Source organism: Eubalaena glacialis, chromosome 10, assembly GCF_028564815.1.
Source record: "Eubalaena glacialis isolate mEubGla1 chromosome 10, mEubGla1.1.hap2.+ XY, whole genome shotgun sequence".
In the NCBI taxonomy this organism is placed as follows: Eukaryota; Metazoa; Chordata; class Mammalia; order Artiodactyla; family Balaenidae; genus Eubalaena; species Eubalaena glacialis.
Window position 1 is genome coordinate 66,572,872 of NC_083725.1, and position 19,678 is coordinate 66,592,549.

The 19,678-nt window shown below is 52.8% G+C and overlaps 1 protein-coding gene across 1 annotated transcript in view; it reads left to right on the top strand.

Annotated features, from left to right (window-relative positions):
• Positions 1-19,326, top strand: part of LOC133099859 (guanylate cyclase 2D-like) — a 39,719-nt gene extending 20,393 nt beyond the window's left edge. The window contains 7 exon segments of the mRNA XM_061203711.1: positions 934-1,097; positions 1,522-1,714; positions 7,722-7,891; positions 8,886-8,989; positions 9,851-9,945; positions 11,541-11,627; positions 19,276-19,326. Coding sequence (XP_061059694.1) covers positions 934-1,097; positions 1,522-1,714; positions 7,722-7,891; positions 8,886-8,989; positions 9,851-9,945; positions 11,541-11,627; positions 19,276-19,296 — 834 coding nt within the window. The 3' untranslated portion in view covers positions 19,297-19,326.
• The last annotated feature ends 352 nt before the right edge of the window (positions 19,327-19,678 follow it).

Below are 19,678 nucleotides of genomic sequence, written 5' to 3' on the forward strand. Positions count from 1 at the left end.
CACACACAAAGGTCGAGATGCTGGATTTAGACAGGAATGAACCCCTCCACTTTGATCATCATTAATTTGCTTCTCCTACTGACTGCACTTTGGGAAGGTGCAAACCACACTGGGGAAGGTTCTAGGAAGTCTCCCTAGGAAACGGGGTGCCATATTTCCTATAAGGTTGTTGTTGAATGTACAATTTATAAGAACATGTGAATGTCCTCTTATGAAGACCTAAGAGAGGTACTTCTCTCTGCTCAGCACCAGCAGTAGTTGTGTTCCTTTTGAGCAACTAGTTTAATACGCCATTGTCTCATGGACTCCATAGATTATGTAATCTCTATTTCCCTCTTTGCTTTGTTGCTAGGAAGCTCATATCCAAAATTGTGACCAAATTCTAGCATGCATTTTGCATATAGACCTCACTCCTGGATTAACTTTTTTTTTTAACCTTTACTCTCCTTTGGTCTCAGCGCCCTTACATATTTATTATTTTATTTTGTAAACAATTTTTTGAAAAAGGAGAGAAATAAAGAGGTAGAAATAGATTATATATGTAAATAATCTACATACATTGCTTTTATCTATTTACCCATCTCTTCATCCATCCATCCACTTATCTTTGAGAACAAAGAATGCCTATTCCACAGTGTTTTTGTGAGAACCAATGTGTTTGTTAATGGTGATGCAATGCTGGGCAAACTTTCCTGTGCAAAGTCCTCTCCCTGCCTGTTCATCTCATAGAGAACCAACCCATTTTTCCTCCCAGCCATCTGTGCTTTCGCTTGTCAGAGTTGCCACCCCTGGTCTATTACATATCTGCTCCCCACCATCTGGCTCTTCCAGGCAGGGACTATGTCTGGTTCATTCCTGTGGCTCAGATTCTCAACCTGAGGGCCGAGTGTGGTGACCTTCATGGACAAATTGGGATTTTCATTCCATTTTCAGTTCAAAAGCATCAACCAAGGCAAGAAGACCAGTGTTGCTGACTCTATGCTGCAGATGCTGGAGAAGTATTCCCAGAACCTGGAGGACCTGATCCAGGAGTGGACTGAGGAGCTGGGGTTGGAGAGACAGAAGACGGAAAGGTTGCTCTCTCAGATGCTCCTGCCGTGAGTGGACTTGATTGTGCCTCTAGCCTCAGTGGCTCTGAGCGTGGGACCTGGGACATAGTAGGTGCTCAGTAAATCTGGGTTCCATGAATTCATTCAATTCATTCATTGTTTATTTATCCAACATATTTTAATAAAACGCTTACATGTATTAGGCACTGCTGGGGGCACATGAGTGTTGAATTTCTGCTGCCTCTTTCCCTAGGGAACAAGGACAAGGCACAGGGTCCCCCATCTGACCTCAGACGAAATAATGTCCAGAGAGGGGCAGGTATTTGCTGGAGGGGAGCCAGCACACCAACAGAGCTATCCCAGATCCCCTGACACTCAACCCAGGATTTTCCCCCAAATATCCCTCTCTCACTTCCAACTGTGGAAAGAGGGTCCTCCCACCTTGTGACTCTGGCCCTTCCCATCCCTTCTGGTCTGTGGCTGAAGCTCTGAAAATGGGGGCGACTGTGGAGCCAGAGTACTTTGACCAGGTTACCATATACTTCAGTGACACTGTAGGCTTTACCACCATCTCAGCCCTGAGTGAGCCCATTGAGGTGGTGGGCTTGCTCAATGACCTCTACACACTGTTTGATGCTGTTCTGGGCAACCATGACGTGTATAAGGTGAGAGGACCAAGAGGCAGGCATTCCATCTCTCCCTCCTCTATGTTGTGTTTGCATCATACATTTACTTCCAGTCATTTATTTATACATTTTTTTAATCAGTAAGCTATTGCTGTGTAACAAATATCCCCCCAAACCCAGTGGTGTAAAATGATAAGCATTTATTATTGCTCACAAGCCTATAGGTCCAGCTGGAAATGTCCCTGGACTCAGCTGGTCTCACTCATACATCTCTGGTCAGTTGTGGGTGAGAGGAAACTCTGCTGATCTTGGCTGGACTCTGGAGCCTTTGTTGAAATAACTCAGTTCTGGTCCACATGGTATCTCACCCTCTAGCAGGTGAGTTGGTATGGTTTACATGGTGTGGCAAAGTTCTGAGAGAGAAGGCAGAAGCCCAGAAGCCTCTTGAGATCTAAGCTGGGATCAGGCACATTGCCGTTTCTGACATAGTCTATTGGTCAAAGCAAGTCAAAAGGCCAGCCCAGACTTAAGAGGTGGGGAAAGAAATTCAACCTGTGCCAGGCAAGGGCCGACAGGTGAGTCAGCTTCTGTGCCTGCCCTCGGGGAGCTCTCAGTGCTGGAGACTGAGAGGGCCCCCAATCCAGCTAGGAGTAGATGTGTAAAGAGCAAGGAAGGCTTCCTGGAGGAGGTGTTGTCTTCTTAGCATTGTCCAGCCTGGGTGTGGTTGCTCCAGGCAAGCAATGGGGGAATAAAGTGCTAAAGCTTGAGGCTTGAGAGGGTGGACCTAGTAATTGAGAGGGATGCTGAATGGGTTGTGTTGGCTAGACATGAAGTGGGCCAGCGGTGGGAGTGGGTGGTGGGTGGGAGACGCTGGAGTGGGCAGCAGGGGCTTGGCAGAGCCGTCAAGATCCTCCACAATCTAGTCCCTGTGCACCTCTCGATTCTGGGTTTGAGTCCCACCCTGACCACCAGCTTCTGTGTCACTTTGGCTTCCCCTCTCTGGACCTCTGTTTCCTTATCTATAAAACAGGAATAATGACTCCAGTCCCAGGGGTTCACAGATGATGGGCAGATCCTCTCCCCCTGGTAGAAGTGCTGTGTAAACTCTGAGCCTGTGAAAGTGAATAGCTTTCTGCCCTCTACGCCTGCTTTGGGGACCTTCCCACCCCACCCCTTCCCCTATTCTGATCCAATTGCTGGGGGGTCCTAGGTCAGCCTCAGACACAGTGGATGAGGTGGGGAGGAAGCTCCAGGAAACAGCCATACTCTGGTTCCCCTGGCCTTAGCCTTCGTTTGTGACATGCCATCCCCCTTCCTGCCACCGCCCTCCAGGAAAGCCGGGACTGGGGAGGGCCAGGCCCTGGGCTGAAGCCAGGATCGAAAGGATGCATGGGCAGGAAGTTTCAGAGGAGAGAACTAACGCTTTGAGGTGCCAGGAAGTCTGCTGGTAGCATTACACACAGTGTCCCGACAACAGTAATCGCCAGTACTTAGTGAGTGCTTACTGTATACCAGACACTGGTACACAGTCTAGATGCCTTATATGTATTAACCCATTTGATCATCATAACAATGTATGAGGTAGATAATAGCACCCCTAATTTACAGATGAAGAAACAGGTGGTTAAGCAGCTTGTCTAATTACATAGTCCCAGCAGGATATGAAGCTGAGACTTGAACTTGGGCATTCTGGTCCTGTAGCCCCACTTCATCAGGGCTCACCATCCCGGGACACGGACAGCCTCAGGATAAAGCCACAGGTTCGTAGCGGCCCCTAAGGCCCTCCAGGAGCTGTCCCCACCTCCCTCCCCACTGCATCTCCGCACTCTGCCCCTGCAGTCCTCTGTATTCCTCACACAAGCTTTGCTCTCTCTCTAACCACAAGGCCTTTGCACATGCTGTTCCCTCCTCCCGGAACCCTGCTCTCTCTCCCCTTCTGCTCCCTCCTGGTCTCAGGTTAGCTTCTCTGCCCTCGCAGACATGGTTAGGAGCTCCTGTGTGATGCTCTCATAACTACCCCTGGACCTGTTGGTTCCAACCTAAACGACTCTGTCCCCAGTGCTTGGCCATGTCCAGTACATGGTAGGTCCTCAGGAAACGGGTGCTGACTAAATGAGGAGCTCACTGAGGCCCAGAGAGGGAAGTGCCTTGCCTGAGGTCACACAGCTGGTAGGTGACAGAGCCAGGACAGGAAAGTGCCATGTCCACCACCACCGCCCAGCTCTGTCCACTGCCCCACACTGACCCGCGGAAACCTGAGCCACTGGCATTCCTAGCACACATCTTCCTTCCCATTCCCCGTTCAGGACCCCACGTTCCTGCCCCAGCCCGTGGTCTGAGGCATTCACTGTCATGCTGGCTGAGTTTCCCTCTTGCCTCCAGAGCTACCGTGGGCCCCAGGAAAAGATTCCTCATCTCGTCTTGCTGAGCCCTGCAGCTTTGATGTGCCCTGAGTCACCCCTGACCTTGTCTCTTCCTCCCCTGCTAATCTTTTCTCACACATGTGTCCCTCCCAGCTCTGAATCACGCTTTCTGATCTGCTCTGAACTCTGGCCAAGAGGTCTGCATCTTTCTGGCAGAGTGAAATGAAATAAAACAAGGCCTGCACACCCATCCAGATGTGGGGAAACAGGAGGCCGGGTCCTCCCCATGTGCAAGCGCATCTCTCATCGCTCACGCAGCCGCCTTGGTTTCCCCTCCGTCCCAGCAGGATCTGGTTACTGCTCTTTAATCCGGTCTGGGCTGGGAGGCAGCCAGGCGATCATTTCCTGGTTCCACAGGGGTCTGTGATTCCCTCCCAGCACGCGCTGAGTGAGCACTTTCACGGACATAACTCTGGAGCAGGGCTCGAGTGGGCTGCGGGGCAGGAGAGGGTTTACCTCAGCCGCTCCGCCCGGCGGGTGGGCCTGGCCCCGGCCATACTGCTGAGCCACCCTGGGCACATCACTTCACCTCTCTGAGCCTCAAGTTCCCATTTGTAAAACAGAGGTGAAAGTGCCTATGGCTTAGGGTGGTTCTGCAGATTAAGCAGTGTGAGAGGAAGTGCTGTCGTTCATACCAACACGACGATGAGCACCAGCACGTGCGGGCGCTGAGGCCTCCCCCCGAAAGCACAGAATTGCGGGGGGTATAGATGTACCAGCTAAATGTCTACAGAGGACTGGCCTGGCCTACGGATTGTCACAGGATATCTCATTTAACCCTCGAAATGCCCCTCAGAGGGATGCATTATTGTCCCTACTGTACAGATGAGGATACAGGCTCAGAGAGGTGGGTGACTCGCCCAAGGTCACACAGCAAGCCAGTGGTGGAGTTAGAATTCACCTCTGTGTTGTTAGTATGGAAACCTTTGCACCCACCTCTCCTCTGGCTGTGTTCTCCCAGCTGCAAAAGGACCATACCTGTGCTCAAGGAGCTGCGCAGCCCTCGTTTGTAGCTGAGTGCCCCTTACGACAGGAGTCTCTGAGTGATCATCTTTGTGAGTCTGGGATCCTAAAGAGCAGGGCCTGTGCCTGGTCATCTTTCTGCTGCTGGGGTTATAGGGGTGGTTATTAATTACACCAAACTCTCCCTTCCAGCTTAGGTGGCAGGCAAGGTGGAGGGCTAGAGGCCAGCTTAGCCGCTTGGAGAATGTGGTCTGGATGTGTGGCCACCTTGGGGCTTTCTACTGCTCCTCCTCCCCAATTTGGACCTTGGGTCACCCATCTGAGGCAGTGCTGGGTCCCCAGAGCTGGTGTCTCTTCCTGAATTGCAGTTGCACACCTGGTGGGTTGGAAGAGGGGCTAGCAAGCAGTAGATCTCCCAGGCTACCTCTCGGAGGCAGGACCTGGCCCAGACACACGTGCTGACCATGTGCGGAGCAGGGACAGAGGGAAACCCCACATAGCAGGCAGATTCTCCCCAGCAGAGAGAAAGAAAGAGCCCAAGCCATGTACATCAAGAGGCAGCAAAGCATATGGGCTCTGGAGCTAGACTGAACAAGTTCAAATCTGTGCTGTGTGACGTCGGCGAGTGACTTAACCTCTCTGGCCCAGTTTCTGTCTGCAAAATGGCAATAGTAATAGTACCTACCTCACAGAATTCTTGTGAAGATCTAATTCTTGTAAAGGGTTTGGAATAGTGTCTGGTTATATGAGTAATAAGGGAGCACTTACTTAGTCCTTTTTCCAATCTTGCCAATCAGATAATGTGTTTGTCCTCCTGTGGGGAAGAAGGGTGTGGGCAGAGCGAAAGCCAGAGCTTGCTCATATTTTTCCCGGGGGCATGGGGTGGGAGGTCTCTCTCCTGTGTGGAAATGTACACAGTGGGGGGCAGCCCTGCCCCTGACCCAGCCACATTCAGGCCAGCCCACAGTAATTGCAGATGATGGGGAGGGAGGGAGATGGAGGTCACAGCCCTGAGGAAGGAAACATCTTTTCCCCAGCTGGTGACCAGGGAGATTTAATGGACTCGATGCAGTGAAAACTGGGCTGATGGAGGGCTTGGATCTCAACAGATAGGGACTCGGGGAGACCATTTTAGGCAGAGGGACTAGACCATCAGGGCCTGGAGGTGAGCAAGCACTGAGTGTCTCTGCGGGAAGCAGGAAGTTTCCCGTTTGGCTGAAACGTGGGGAACGAGGAGCAAGTGTTAGGAATAAGTCAGGACATTCTGCAAATCATGGGAGTCCCTGATTGCTAGCTCCATGGGGAGTGAATTTTAAGCCTTTTGCTGTAGGGAGCAAATTTAAGTATATGAGCAGAATGTGGTAGGATTAGGGCAGATCACTTCCCAGTATTGGGGCAGGGATATTCCGGGTGAGGGAAAGAGCTGGGGGACATCGGTAGTAGGGCACAGTCCACAGATAATGGTGTGCAAAAGAAATTTATTGAATTATAGCACCCCCTGTGGGCACGAGAAGCATCATCATTATTATTACTGTCTACCAGGTGCTGAGGGACAGTGGCTATGCCTGGCCAGAGGGAAAGCTCTGATCCACAGGTCCGAGGGATGCCTGCATGTGCCTGCTGTAGGAGTGGCAGTGCAGGAGCTGGGCTCTTTAACCTGCAGATGGGAAGACTTGGGGTGTAGAGTTGCCGACTTCAACCTTGGCTGGCCTGGCCTGTGGCAGGGGAGAAGGCCACGGTATACATCTGTGTCCCCAGCACCTGGAACAGGGCATTCAGAATAGAGAATGAACTTCAGAATAGGAAAGAACTGTGGCTTGAGTTCAGGAGGTAGAGCTGGAACCAGCAGGTGAAAGGCAGGTTACCATTCAACTCAACTTTTGTAAATCGGAGTTGCCCCGAGGGAGAAGCAGCCACCTCAGGAAGGAGACGTGAGCAGGACCGGACAGTCACGGGGAGGCAAGTGGGTGGCATTTAAAGTCCCTCCTAATTCTGAGACTCTGGGATTCTATCGTCTCCAAAAGCATTAGCCCAGGAGAAGATGATGATGATGATCATGATGGTGATGGTGATGGATGATGATGGTGATGATGATGATGATGATGATGATGGTAACGAGAGAAGTTGCTGTTTATTGAGCATCTATGACAAAACTGGCTCTTAAATCTTTATCTTTAATATGCATTTCATATAAGAGGAACTGAGGCTTGCACAGGCGAAGTGGCCTGACCAAGGTAAATGGCAGAGCCGGGGTTTGTATCCACATCTCTCGGATTTCAAACACTACATTCTTTTTAGTACACCTTGGAAGGCCAAGGGTTTGGGAAATAGGCTATATATCCAATATGCATGCACTCCTCTCCAGATGAAGCCCTGATCTGCTGCTGCGGCATTGTGCAGATGGGGCACCCAGGGCTGCTGCCAAGGAGCTCATGGTCTGGGGTCAGAGGTGAGACCTGCAATTCAGACAAAGGTGATCTGAAATGTGCAGGTCTAATCATTGCCAGAGTGGCTGGGATGGGAGGCCTGGGAAAGATGGCACTGTTTGCCAGAGACTTGAGGGCTGGGTCAGGGGCTCCAGAGAGGTGGCCTTGTGTGGGATGTGGGTCAGTCCAAGGAGGGGGGTTCTTGTCCCGGAGCATGAAGGCTGTGACTTCTAGGTGGAGACCATCGGGGATTCCTAAATGGTGGCAGTGGGGCTGCCCCGGCGCAACAGGAGCCAGCATGCAGCTGAGATCACCAACATGGCCTTGGACATCCTCAGCTCTGTGGGCGACTTCCGGATGAGGCATGCGCCCACTGTGCCCATTCGCATCAGGGTTGGCCCGCACTCAGACATGGACTTGGGGCTGCGGGAGTCTCCCAACCCTGCCTGGGGCGCTGGCTGGGGCAACCCCAATGGTGTGCTTCTGGAATCCTGAGATTCTAAAAATCCATAATAGAAAATTTTTACAATTCTTGTTTTCTTCTATTATTTTAAGGTTCTAAGATGTCATAAATCAAAGAATCTGTGATGCTCAGATTCACACATATATATTTTTTTATCTCAGCATCTGTCAAGGTCTTCTAAGTCCATGCTGAGGAGCTGATAGTCTGATGGAAGAGGCAGAACAGAGACCTTCTGTGATCATGCAAACAACTAAATATTTGCTGGGAGGGGACTAGGAGAAACCTCAGGGTCTCTACTATAGAATATCCTTCTCGTGCCCTCACCCCTTCCTCCCTCCATAACTTCACCTGCAGGATAAAGACCAAACTCCCCACCCCCCTCATAGCCTCCAAGGCCCTTGCTATTCTCTCCAGCCACATCTTCCACCACTTTCCACTTGGTACTCTGTCTATACCCAGCCACTTGCAGTTTCCCACAGGCATGTGGGCTCTCTGCCTCTATGCCTTTGCACCTGTTGTTCCCTGCCAACTCATTCTCTCATCCTTCAAGACACAGTTTAGGTACTGCCTCCTCCAGGAAGTCCTCTGGGCTGCGTCAGAGTCTTCTTTCTGGGCTGGCACAGTCCTGGTGCTTCCCTCTTCACAACATTGATTAGCGTTTATACATCTCTCCCCATCAGGCTTGGAGCACCCTAAGAGCAGAGCCTGGCTCCAATTTATCTGTGCCCCCCTACCCCCAGCCCAGAGCCTGGCATAGATGTCATCTCCTCTCTGGGCATTCTTGGAGATTCCATACAGCTTCATCCTCACCCCCCAGCTGGAGCCCAAGATGTGGGGTGGGGACAGCAGTTTGGGGGAAACTGGGGGGGACAAGAGTGTTGTAGAGACTTCTCTTGGGTCCAGGACCTGCTGGAGCTCACTGGGCACATCTGAGTTTCAGGAGCCTGCATGGCGGGGGTTGTGGGTCTCACCATGCCTCAGTACTGCCTCTTTGGGGACACAGTTAACACCGCATCCCGGATGGAGTCTACAGGGCTACACATGAGTGTCTCATATTTCTATCCTAGGGAAGCCCAGGGAAGGACTCTCTCAATGACCCCTGCAGCCTGGCTGTTTGAAACAGTGCTTAGTAACCAAATCACCGCCTGGTGGCAGCGTACCCTAGTTATCAGTAAAACAACTAGAAGGAGATGATGTATGTCACTGGTTCTTTTAACTTTGCACAGGGCTTTTGTGATGATCTCATGAGAGAATTAGCAGGGAAAACAATGACTCCAGAGGCAGGAAACCTGGGTCCTCACCCTGACTGGGTCCGGTGTCCTTAGTGTCTTTGAGCAAAATGCTCTTCCTCTAGGTCTTGGTTTCCCCATCTTTCCAATGAGGAGACACCTTTCAATTAAAAAAAAAAAAATGCCGTTTTAGACCCTTGCTGGCAGCAGGAGCCTCTCTGATGGCCTGGCTAGAGCAGCTGAAAAAATTGAGCCTCTGCTCCTGGCTGCACATGTTGTGTGCTCCCTAATGTCGTTCAGTACATATCCTGCTTAATCAAATGTATGGCCCTAGAGGGGAGCCCTGCCCTTAATAGAAAAATAACTGCTTATCTGTACTGACTCAGCCTTCAAAGACTTCCCTACAAGTAAAGATTATGTTCCTAGGGTTCTGACTTCATCTTGAGTTCTCCTTCACAATCAATCCATGTAGTTTGCTTTCCCTTGAGACCTCCACTTTAGTGCCCAGCAATCTACTAGGGGGACAAGAGGGCCAGGCAAAAGGTATTGCATGAATCAGAATTGTGTGCATGACTGGCTGGAACTGGGGCTGTTACAGGCTCTTAAGGATTTTACCAAACACTAGGTATGCTGTCACCAGGTGGTAACTTGACTACTACCTTTCTTCTCAACATACAGAATTCATGTCTGCATAAGCACCGCCTAGACACTGCTCAGCCTGGATGAAGGCTACAAAATTGATATCAGAGGCCAGAATGAGCTAAAGGTGAGAGACTTTCTTTCCTGGGATTGATGGGAAATGTCTCCAGAGGTCCAGTTTCTGCGGGCAGCAGGAGAGATTCTCATCTGACTGATATAGCTAAAGGAAATGCCAGCCTGGGAGCTGATCACCTTTAATGTCCTCCTCACTCCCCAAATTCTAAGGAAACATTTCTTCCGGGAGGCCCCTCCCTCATTTGGCTCCTCATAAGGAGAAGGGCCGGGGCAGAGAAGTTACTTCTCTTGATGACCTACCTGGGCAGCACGCTGGTGCACCACAGATAATAACATATTTATTACCACAGAAATAATGAAAGGAGGATCCACGTCCCCATTTTACATTTGAAGAAATTGAATTAGAGAGGCAAAGAGACTTATCCAAAGTCACACAGCTGAAGCCTAGTTCTGGTGGCTCCAAAGCCTGTGCCTTCTCCACAGCACTGTTGGGCTCCTACTCATCCTTCAAAACCCTAGCACAGACCTTAGCTCTCACGGAAGCCTGCCCTGACCCAGGAATATCCCTCTTCTTCCTTTCCCCCAGTAATAACTGTCATGCCTTCTCTGTGCACCCACCAGTCCCACAGCTGGCCCTCTGATGTTGTCAGTGTGATGTTGGGTTGTACCTGCCCATCAGCCCTCAAAGGCAGAAATTGGTCTGTCACCTCTGCATTCTTTTTTTAATGTTAACGTTCAGTAAGGTAATGGTACCATCCTATGAATGACTTTTCTTCCTACTCTACCCCCTTTCATTTCCCCAATTCCTCAGCTAGAGCTAGGCCTACTGGAGTGACTGGAGCAGCTGGGGCATTTAAAGGCCCAGGGTTGCGACTGGGCCCCAGAAATTGGGGGACTCCAGTGGGGGGCTCCACGGGACTCACTTCATTAAACGGTGAAATGTCAGAGCAGCAGCTCAGGGAGGAGCAGTAACTTGTCCAAAGCCTCACAGCCTGTGGGGGCCAGCATAAGTGGAATCCTTTGCCTTGGAGGCTGAGGTTATGGGCGAGTGGAATAAGGGCAGGCGTGTCTTGTTTGGGGGAGTAGGCACTAGATGTCCCAAGGAACAGAGGATTCTGATGACAGAAGGGGATGCAGAGTGGGAGTGGGGAGGGCAGTATGCCAACCTCAGGTTCTTTGGGCTGACCTGCGGGATCCAAGGGGCAATACCCATCCCTGGTCCAGGTGGCGTGTGAAACTTCTAGGACAGCCCATCCTGATCCCCCAGGTAGCTGCACCCCCATCCCAGGGGAGACCACTGTATCCTTCAACAGTTTGGGAGAATCACAAATCACAGAATCCTGGGATCTTAGCATTCCATGTCTGCTGGTTATAGAACTCATGATTCATTATTTATTTATTTCTCTAACGGATAAATATTAATTCATTGAATCCTCACAACTCTATGAGGTACTCAGGAAACTGAGGCACAGAGAAGTGAAGTAAGTTGGCCAAAGTCACACAGCTAGAAGTGACAGAGCCAGGATTTGGACCCAGACAATTTGCCTCCAGGCTCTAGGCTGCTTTCCTCCCAGCTGTGGGAATCGTGCCTCTGCCCTGGCTCTCTGCTTGAGAAGGTTTGTTCAACTCTTTTCCTCTCTCTTCCAGGGGAGGGGCTTCAAGGAGACCTACTGGCTGGTGAGGAAGGCGGGCTTCCCCAGACCCCTCCCCACACCTCTGGACATCAAACCCTGGGTGAGTAAGTGGAATTTCCCCCAAAGCTTGGCCTCTGTTGTTTGAAATTTGATACTTATTATTTTTCTGATTATAAAGGTATTACCTGCTTAGCGGGGAAAACTTGGAAAATACAGAATTCTTTAATGATTAAATAATCACCATCTTTCCACTCCTGAGAGACAGCCACTGTTAGCACTTTAGCATGGTTCCTGCCAGCCTGTTGCTGATGTCTATGTCGTGGATGAGATCATGCTGCCTCCATAACTTCTCATTCTGGTCTGTGCTCTCCGCTCAACGTCCTGAGCGCCCTCGGTATCATTCAGAGCACTTCACTCACACTTGTAGTTACAGCATCAGGATTGCAACATGTGGCGGCCGTCATTAGCTCAACCTCCCTCTTGTCACTCAGCATGTAGAGTCTTCCCATTCTGAGCCCATTACAGGTGATACGTTGATAAATATCACTGGGCATTTGTCACCATTCAGACTATTTCCGCAGGGGGTATAGCTCAGTGGTAGAGCATTTGACTGCAGACTATTTCCGCAGACGAGGAATTTACAGATCAAAGGCCCTCATATTTTAGGGGCCAAAAGTAGCAGATTCTCAGAGCTGGTGCCTGCCCTGCAGTTGGGCTCTTTCCTTTGTCCTCTGTCCTTTGCGACCCCATGTCCCTCACTGAGGGCAACACAGGTGAGATGGGGGAGCGGGGGAAGCAAGAACATTTTACTGCAACGTGCTGTTCCTCACTCTCTTCCACTCGAGCACCGGGCGGTCCACAGACGGCCCCAGGGCGCAGGTGCTGCCCATAGCTGAGAATTAGTTTCCTAGAAATGAGGCGGCCCAGGGGCCCACAGGGGCCCACGGGCTCATTCCACCAGTGGGCGGCTGGCCTGGGGATGGACAGAGCCCCATCAGGGGCCCACAGCACGACCACATCAGAGCTTCCTGCCCAGGGTCTTTCCTTCATTAGCACTTCCAACTGACTCCTGGCAGCAGTTCCAGGATGGCCCCCTCCCATCTCTCAAAGACCAGAAACGTGTGGGGCACACATGGGCTTCCTGGGAAAAGACCAGCACTAAAGCAGCCTAGGCTGCACGTCCTCCAGGTGGAAGGATTGATATGGACAGGAGCTGAGGGCCGTCAGAGCATCCCTGCCCCCCAGCTATCAGGCTTCCCCCAGGCCTCAGGACCCCAGGGAACCCGGGCAGAGCAGTGCCTGGGGGCAGGCAGTGCCCTGTTCATCTTCATCCCTGAGTGCCCTCCCTGACACACACTGGGGTCCAGCGAGGTAGGGAGGAGGAGGGGGATGGATGGGCATATGGAGAAGCCCTCAGGGTGCAGCACACACACAGATGCACCCTTTTTATAAGGACACTCCAGATTCCTGGGTGCAAAACCAGCTTGTGTTCACAGAAAGGCCCCCAGGCAGCCCTGGGTCCTTCAACTTTGCAGACGGTTTGCCGGGAGAGGACCGGGCTCGGGACTGGCTGTGTGACGTGGGGCAGGTCCCTGACCTCCCTGGCCTTCCCGTGGGCCACAACAGCCCCAGCTTACCCACCCCCAGGGGAGCATCTGTGGACCCCTCACCCTGTTCAGTCCCTCTGGGTCCTCTTCTCCAGCTGCCATCCTCTGACCTCACAGCTGTCGGGCCTCCACCCCACTTCTGCCTCCACGGGCAGCCAGGCTTCTCAGAAGGCCTGTCTGCTGATGCTGACTTCACTTCCTCATCTTCCTCTCCTGCCGGCCCTCGCAGCCTGACTTCCACCACCACTCACCCAGAAGGCTCTGTGAGGTCACCGGTGCCCTCCACCCATGTCACCAGCTCCGTGGGCAGTTTTAGTTACCAGCCTGATTGCATGGTAACATTTCCCCGGCCTCCCTCTTCCTAGAAAGGTTCTCCAAGGCCTCCTCGGCGCCCTGGCTGTGCTTCCCCATCTCCAACTCCTCCCCCCTGGGCTCCCCGGCAGCTCTTCTCCTCTCCCCAACTCTTCCTTGCTGGGGCTGCACAGGGCTCCTCCCCGGGGCATCCCTTCCTATCCTGATGCTGATGACACCCCTTCTGGGCCTCGGCCCCAGACCCCCTCAATAGTTCTTTCTGGAGCTCTCATGGGACCTCAGACCCACCAGGTCCATCTGGCAGCCTGGCCTCCACCAGAGTTCTCTTCCTGTGGGTGGCCTCGCCACCCTCAGTCAGAAAGCTGGACGCTGTCCTGGAGTCCTCAGCAAGTCCTGGAGCTCTGCTTCCATCACAGCCCGAAGCTGACGACTTCTCCATCACCCCCGCTCTCCTGGTCACTGCGGGGGCTCTCGCCATTTCCCCTCATCCATCTCTGCCCGGCAGCCAGAGCAATCTTTCAATAAAACACAAACACGATTCACATGGAAGTTCCATGTTTAACACCCTCGGGGGCTTCCTACCTGAACTCTTTCATGCTGCCTCTGAGGTCCCGCTCTGTCCGGCCTGGGCCTGCCCCTCGGGCTCAGCTTTCCAGCACCTTCTGCTGTGAGTCACCTCCTCGGGGCCTCCCTGCTGCTCCTCAAGACACACCGAGCTTCCCACCTCAGGACCTTCGTTCTCGCTGTCCCCTGGCCTGGTCCCTCCCCATCCTGCAGGTCTCAGCTCTGTTGCTGCTTCCTTCACGAGGCGACTCTCATCACACACTCTAATCGGAGCCCTGCTGCAGCCGCCATCCCATCTCCCAACACTGTGTCACTGCAGCACTTGGGTCTCCCTGATATTTCTTGCTGATGCATTTACGGAACTTTCCCCAGGATAGTCTGGCTGGCCGATATGCCTGCGGGTCTGCCAGTGGCAGGCACCCAGGGAGGTGAGCTCCCAGACCTGCTCCAACCCACCCCGTCCTAGGAGTGGGAACCAGCAGGTCTGGCAGCCATTCATCATCCTGAGCTCTCTCAGCTGATGACGTTTCCACTCCAGGCCAGAAACTTTAGAAAGTGCCAGCAACATTTTCATCTTCTTGACTCAGGGAGGGAAGAGAGCGGAGATTAGCCCCAGTGAGCTCCACCTGACCTGGGAGCCTCCCAGGCCTCTAGGCAGCAGGGAAGAATCCCACACCCACCTAGGCCCACGGGCTCAGATCCCGCAGGTGGGCGCACAGGGGCCCGAGCACCCAAGTGCACCTGCATACGCACACACACACTCCGCCTGGCATGGGCATCAGATACATACAAACGTGGAAACACTACCACGTGCCCCTCCATTTGCTTGGAGATGAGGTCACAGATAGACCCACAGAAACACCGACAGACATGCAGGCAGACACACAGAATCTCTGCAGGAAGGGCCAGCTGGATGGGAACTTGTCTTGGACTTGTGTTTATGAGGCAGTTACCAAATTTTTACTTGAACTGTGTGCTATAGCTTGATTTTTAAGTCAAGTTTTCTAAAGTTGCTTTTATCCTCACTTTCTGTATTTGCCATATCTGCAGAAGTTATTTATCTTTATATTTGGAGATGTTTGGGGAAGCTGATGGAGATCAGGGGAAGGGGACCAAACCCCGCGCCCCTCTTCGTGTTTTGGTATATCCACGACCAGGCAGCAGTGCCCACAGATGGGCCTCCCATCACGTGTCACAGAGACACTCCACACAGGGGCCCCTTTTCTCCGCTCTGCCCCTAACAACCAGGCTCAGAAGTATCCCTGCCAGGTTGCTGTGAGGCCGTGGCTGTCACTCACAGCCTTGTTCCCTTCTCCGTGCAAAGGTGACAACCCCATTCTACGCTCCTCTGGGCACATGTGGGAAGCAGACGAGAAAATGAAAGTGTACGCAGGCTCAGGGGCCAGTGTCCCTATCCTGATTTGTATCACAGAGCCCCTCACTGCAGAGCGTTAGGGGACAGAGCTGGGGCTAGCTGCCCATCTCCTGGGAGGCCTCTGGATTCAAAGCCACAAATGCAAATGAGTGAGTGGCACTTCACCTTCCTGGGCCTCGGTGCCCTGAAGTTCGAAGTGCAGAGGGCAGTGGTATGCCCGTCACAGGGATGCTGCAGGGATCAGGAGAAGCCAAGGAGCGTGAGGGGCTCCTTGTAAGCAGCTGTGGGCTCTAAACGCCCACCACTGTTGTTCTGGGTGGGGTTTATTATTCTTGTTGGTCCTTTTCCCCGAGGGACACCCGGCAGGACCTCATAAACCAAGAAATCAAGGTGGCCTTTGCCAAAGCCCGCCAGAGCAGAGATGGGCCCTGGAGCTCGGGGAGGGCCTTGGCCAGGACCTAAAAAGAGGGACGGAGCAATGTCTAGCTCAGAGACTCCTGAGCCTGGACACCCCCAAGCCCTCTCCCTGCTCCACTCCCCACAAAGAACTCCCTTGGGAGCTCCCTGGCCGCCAACAGGGCACTCGTTAATATGTGCCCTAGAGTGATAGTAATTGATGCGTTCCTGTGTTAATCCTACAGGTAAACTTGCCTCGTGACACAGAAACAATAAAAATAGAAATATTCTCTCCTTTCCCAGAGCGCTTTGTTCTGGACAAATGGTTCTGACTCTGAGAGCTTGTTATAGAGCTCACTATTCCTTCCATTGAGAACACCGTCCCCATCGTATAGCCGAGGTGCCCAGGCCCCAAGGGAGGAGGTCATTTGTCCTGAGTGGCACAGCTGCCCCGGGCAGAAGCAAGACGGGGACCAGGAGCTGGAGCCAGGCAGTCGAGGGCTCCAGGCGCCACTGGACCACCTGCTCACGTTACACCACTTCTCAGAGCCTCTGTTTTGTCATCTCTAAAATGGGTGTGGAGCGGGCCCGCATGAGGCTTGTTCCTGACAGAGGGCTTCAGCGCACAGCGAACGTTCAGCACAAGCTGCCTCCTTCCCCGCCTCTCCTCCCTGAGCTGGCCTAACCTTTTGGGCATCTGTGAGCACTGTGTTGGGAATCCGGGTCTTGGGCTCCCAGAATCTAAGGGGAGGGGTCGGGAGGGGAGTCATAATTCCTGGGTTCTTAGGAAAATGAGACTTCTGTCTTACAGGAAAAAAAAAAAATCCACATCCAACTCATTAAACTAGCTTCCAACATCAAAGTGTACTTTCCAAAGCCCCCGAGGCTGATTTCAGAGCAGACAGACCAGGCACACGTGGAATTCATTTCCTTGACTGAGGGGAGAGGGCGGGGACCAGGGGGCAGGTTAAGCCCTAAACAAACTCGTCCTTCTTCAAAAGACCCCTTGGGAGGTGGAGCTGGCACTAAAACTGAACTGGGTGTCGTGGGGAGAATGCTCTGCTGGGGGCTGTGCCATGTGTGTGTGTGTGTGTGTGTGTGTGTGTGTGTCTGTGTGTGTGTGTAGATGTGAGAGGGATGTGGGCGATGTGTGTGGAGCCATGAGCTGCTGTGTGGTGGAAATTGTTAGACTCCACTTTGGGAAATGCCCCTGCCATCCCGACCTGCACAACTTTGGGCTTAATCTTTTTATTCCTCAATTTCCTCAAATGCAAAATGGGACCGGTCACCGTTACCTCCCATGTCGTTGCGAAAATTAATGGAAAGGACTGGAAACACCACAACTGGCCCCAAGCAGGCCTGCAGGAGGGCTAAGAAGGGAGGGTGCACACATGCCCATCTGTGGGACGTGCCCACGGCTCTGTGCGTGATGGTGTCTGCACGTGCGGTGCCCCTGTGGCCGGAAGGCCAGAAGCGTGGCCCTGGTTCCTCCAATGAACTCTGTGTGGCCCACATGGGGCCTGTGGATTTTCTCTCTGGGCCTCAGTCTCTTCATCTGTAAAAGGAGCTTTTGGTCTAATGGCCATGAAGTCCCCCTGGGTGTGAGGCTCTGTGCGTATCCATGGGCACACAGGTGGTAAATGGAGGCCCAGCAGCAGGCAGACACAAGACCAGAATTCAAACTGGGATTCCATTCTGCTTTCCTCCCAGGAACTGGTCTGTGGGCCCCTCTAAGCCCTCAGCTCCTCACTGCACAATGGGGACCAGTGCCCTGCCCCACCTGCTTATGGGGATGCTGTCAGGTCAAAGGAGGCAACGCTTTGAAAGCACGCTGTCCCCGAGGAGAGTGTGCAGCGGCCGTGACTGAGGGTGCACGTGTGTAAACAGACCTGGGTGGCTTCGTGTACGTTGTGTGGATGTCAGCGTTCAAAGGACGCTGAGCAGACAGGTGACCGTGTTCCCGTGCACGTGACTCCATCTGCAAGTGTGTGCTTGTCTGTGGATGTCTGTGCGTGTGCCGTGCCTCTGTGTACATGTGCACGGATGTGTGTGTGCATTGGTGTGTCTGCATGTCTGCTGCCTTAACTGTGTATGTTATGTGTCCAGGTGTGTCTGTCGGCACCAAAGTCTAGGAGCAGCTGCAGATCTTCTGATATTCGTGTCTGTGCCCAAAATGTGGGTCTGTGTGTGTGGTGTGTGTCGCAGTGCATACCTTGTGCGCGTGTGGGTATAAGTCAGGCTGTGCCTGGATCTGACCTGGGTCTCCTTGCTCTTGAGCCCTCCAGAATGGTAGTGAGGGGAGAGTAGCCCCTGGCACTGAGCTGCCCATGCTGAGAAGGGCTGAGGCAGCTCTGTTCTCAGAGGCCTCGGCTCAGACCCCCCAGGGCAGAAGCTGGGGGCTCCAGGGAGAAACTCTATCGCCAAAGCCAACACACTGCATATGAACAGACCCCACACACTGGGGTCTTCACCTCTCTCCAACCTTCCCCCATCAGTTGAGGACCCAGGAGGACAGCCAGTGCCTGTCTGGCTCTTGCATTGTGTCCCCTTCTGGGGCTGGGCCGGTTTCCTCTGCCCCCAGAGGCTTTGGGGTTCGTTTATTTTACATTTGCCCGCTGCCTGCTATGGGCCGGGCCCTGTGCCTGGAGCTCCCACGACACTATCTCAACCACAGCCACCCGCTGGGGCAGGAGGGCTTTGCCCACTTTCTGGAAGAGAAAACAGAGGCTCAGAGGGGTGAAGTGACCTGTCCATGCCGGTCTCTGTCTATCTCCTGATCCGAGGTGGCTGCACAGTGCTATAGAAGCCCAGAGAAACAGCGGCACCCCAGAGGGGGTGGCCTCAGCGACACACAATTTGTTTTTGTTTCTGTGAACGAGGTGAGGACAGACCCTTCCTCGTGAGGCTGAGGAGGCTCTCGGGGCTGGCCCTTCCCTCATGAGGAGCCGGCCTAGCATTTGCATGGGGCTTCCGTGCATATGCTCGTGTGGAACCTCAGAGACGGGGCCCCAAGTCATGACTTTCATGATGAATCAGTGCCAGCTGGTCCCCATGAAGTCCCCTACCCTCCCCCCACCAACCCGGGGCTATCCTCCTGTCCCTTGAGGTCGGTTCCCAGCAATGGGACACTGCCAGCATCTCTGGGGGCTGGGGTTCTCGATATGGCAGATGGGGCCATGGGGCCCTGGAAGGTCCTCGCAGGCCCTGGTGATCTGGAGTTGTTTGGTTCGGGTCCTTCAGGCAGGCACAATTTGGGATGGTCTCCTTGGAAACAATGAACATATTAGCCTGGCATTCAAGGCTCTACTCACGCTGTCTTCACCTCATCTGTTCCCTGTACTCCCAACTCTCCGGCCTTGTCAGACTGCTTATTCTTCCCCATACCCTTCATGATGCCACAACTTATTCTTGTTGTTTTCTCTACCTACATGACCTTTTCAACTTTTTCAACATTCGGTGAACTTCTACACATCCTTCAATGTCCATCTAAAAAGCCACCTCCTTGCAGTGGTTAAGAATCCACCTGCCAATGCAGGGGACACGGGTTCCAGCCCTGGTCCAGGAAGATCCCACATGCCGCAGAGCAACTGAGCCCGTGCGCCACAACTACTGAGCCTGCATGCCACAACTACTGAAGCCCATGTGCCTAGAGCCTGTGCTCCACAACAAAGAGAAGCCACTGCAATGAGAAGCCCACGCACCGCAACCAAGAGAAGCTCCCACTTGCTGCAACTAGAGAAAGCCTGTGTGCAGCAATGAAGATCCAACACAGCCAAATAAATAAATAAATAAATAAATTTTTAATTTAAAAATAAATGAATAAAAAGCCACCTCCTCCTAAAACCCTTTCTCAACCTCCCTCTGTATGTAATTAGTAGTTGCCTTGCCTGACCCTCA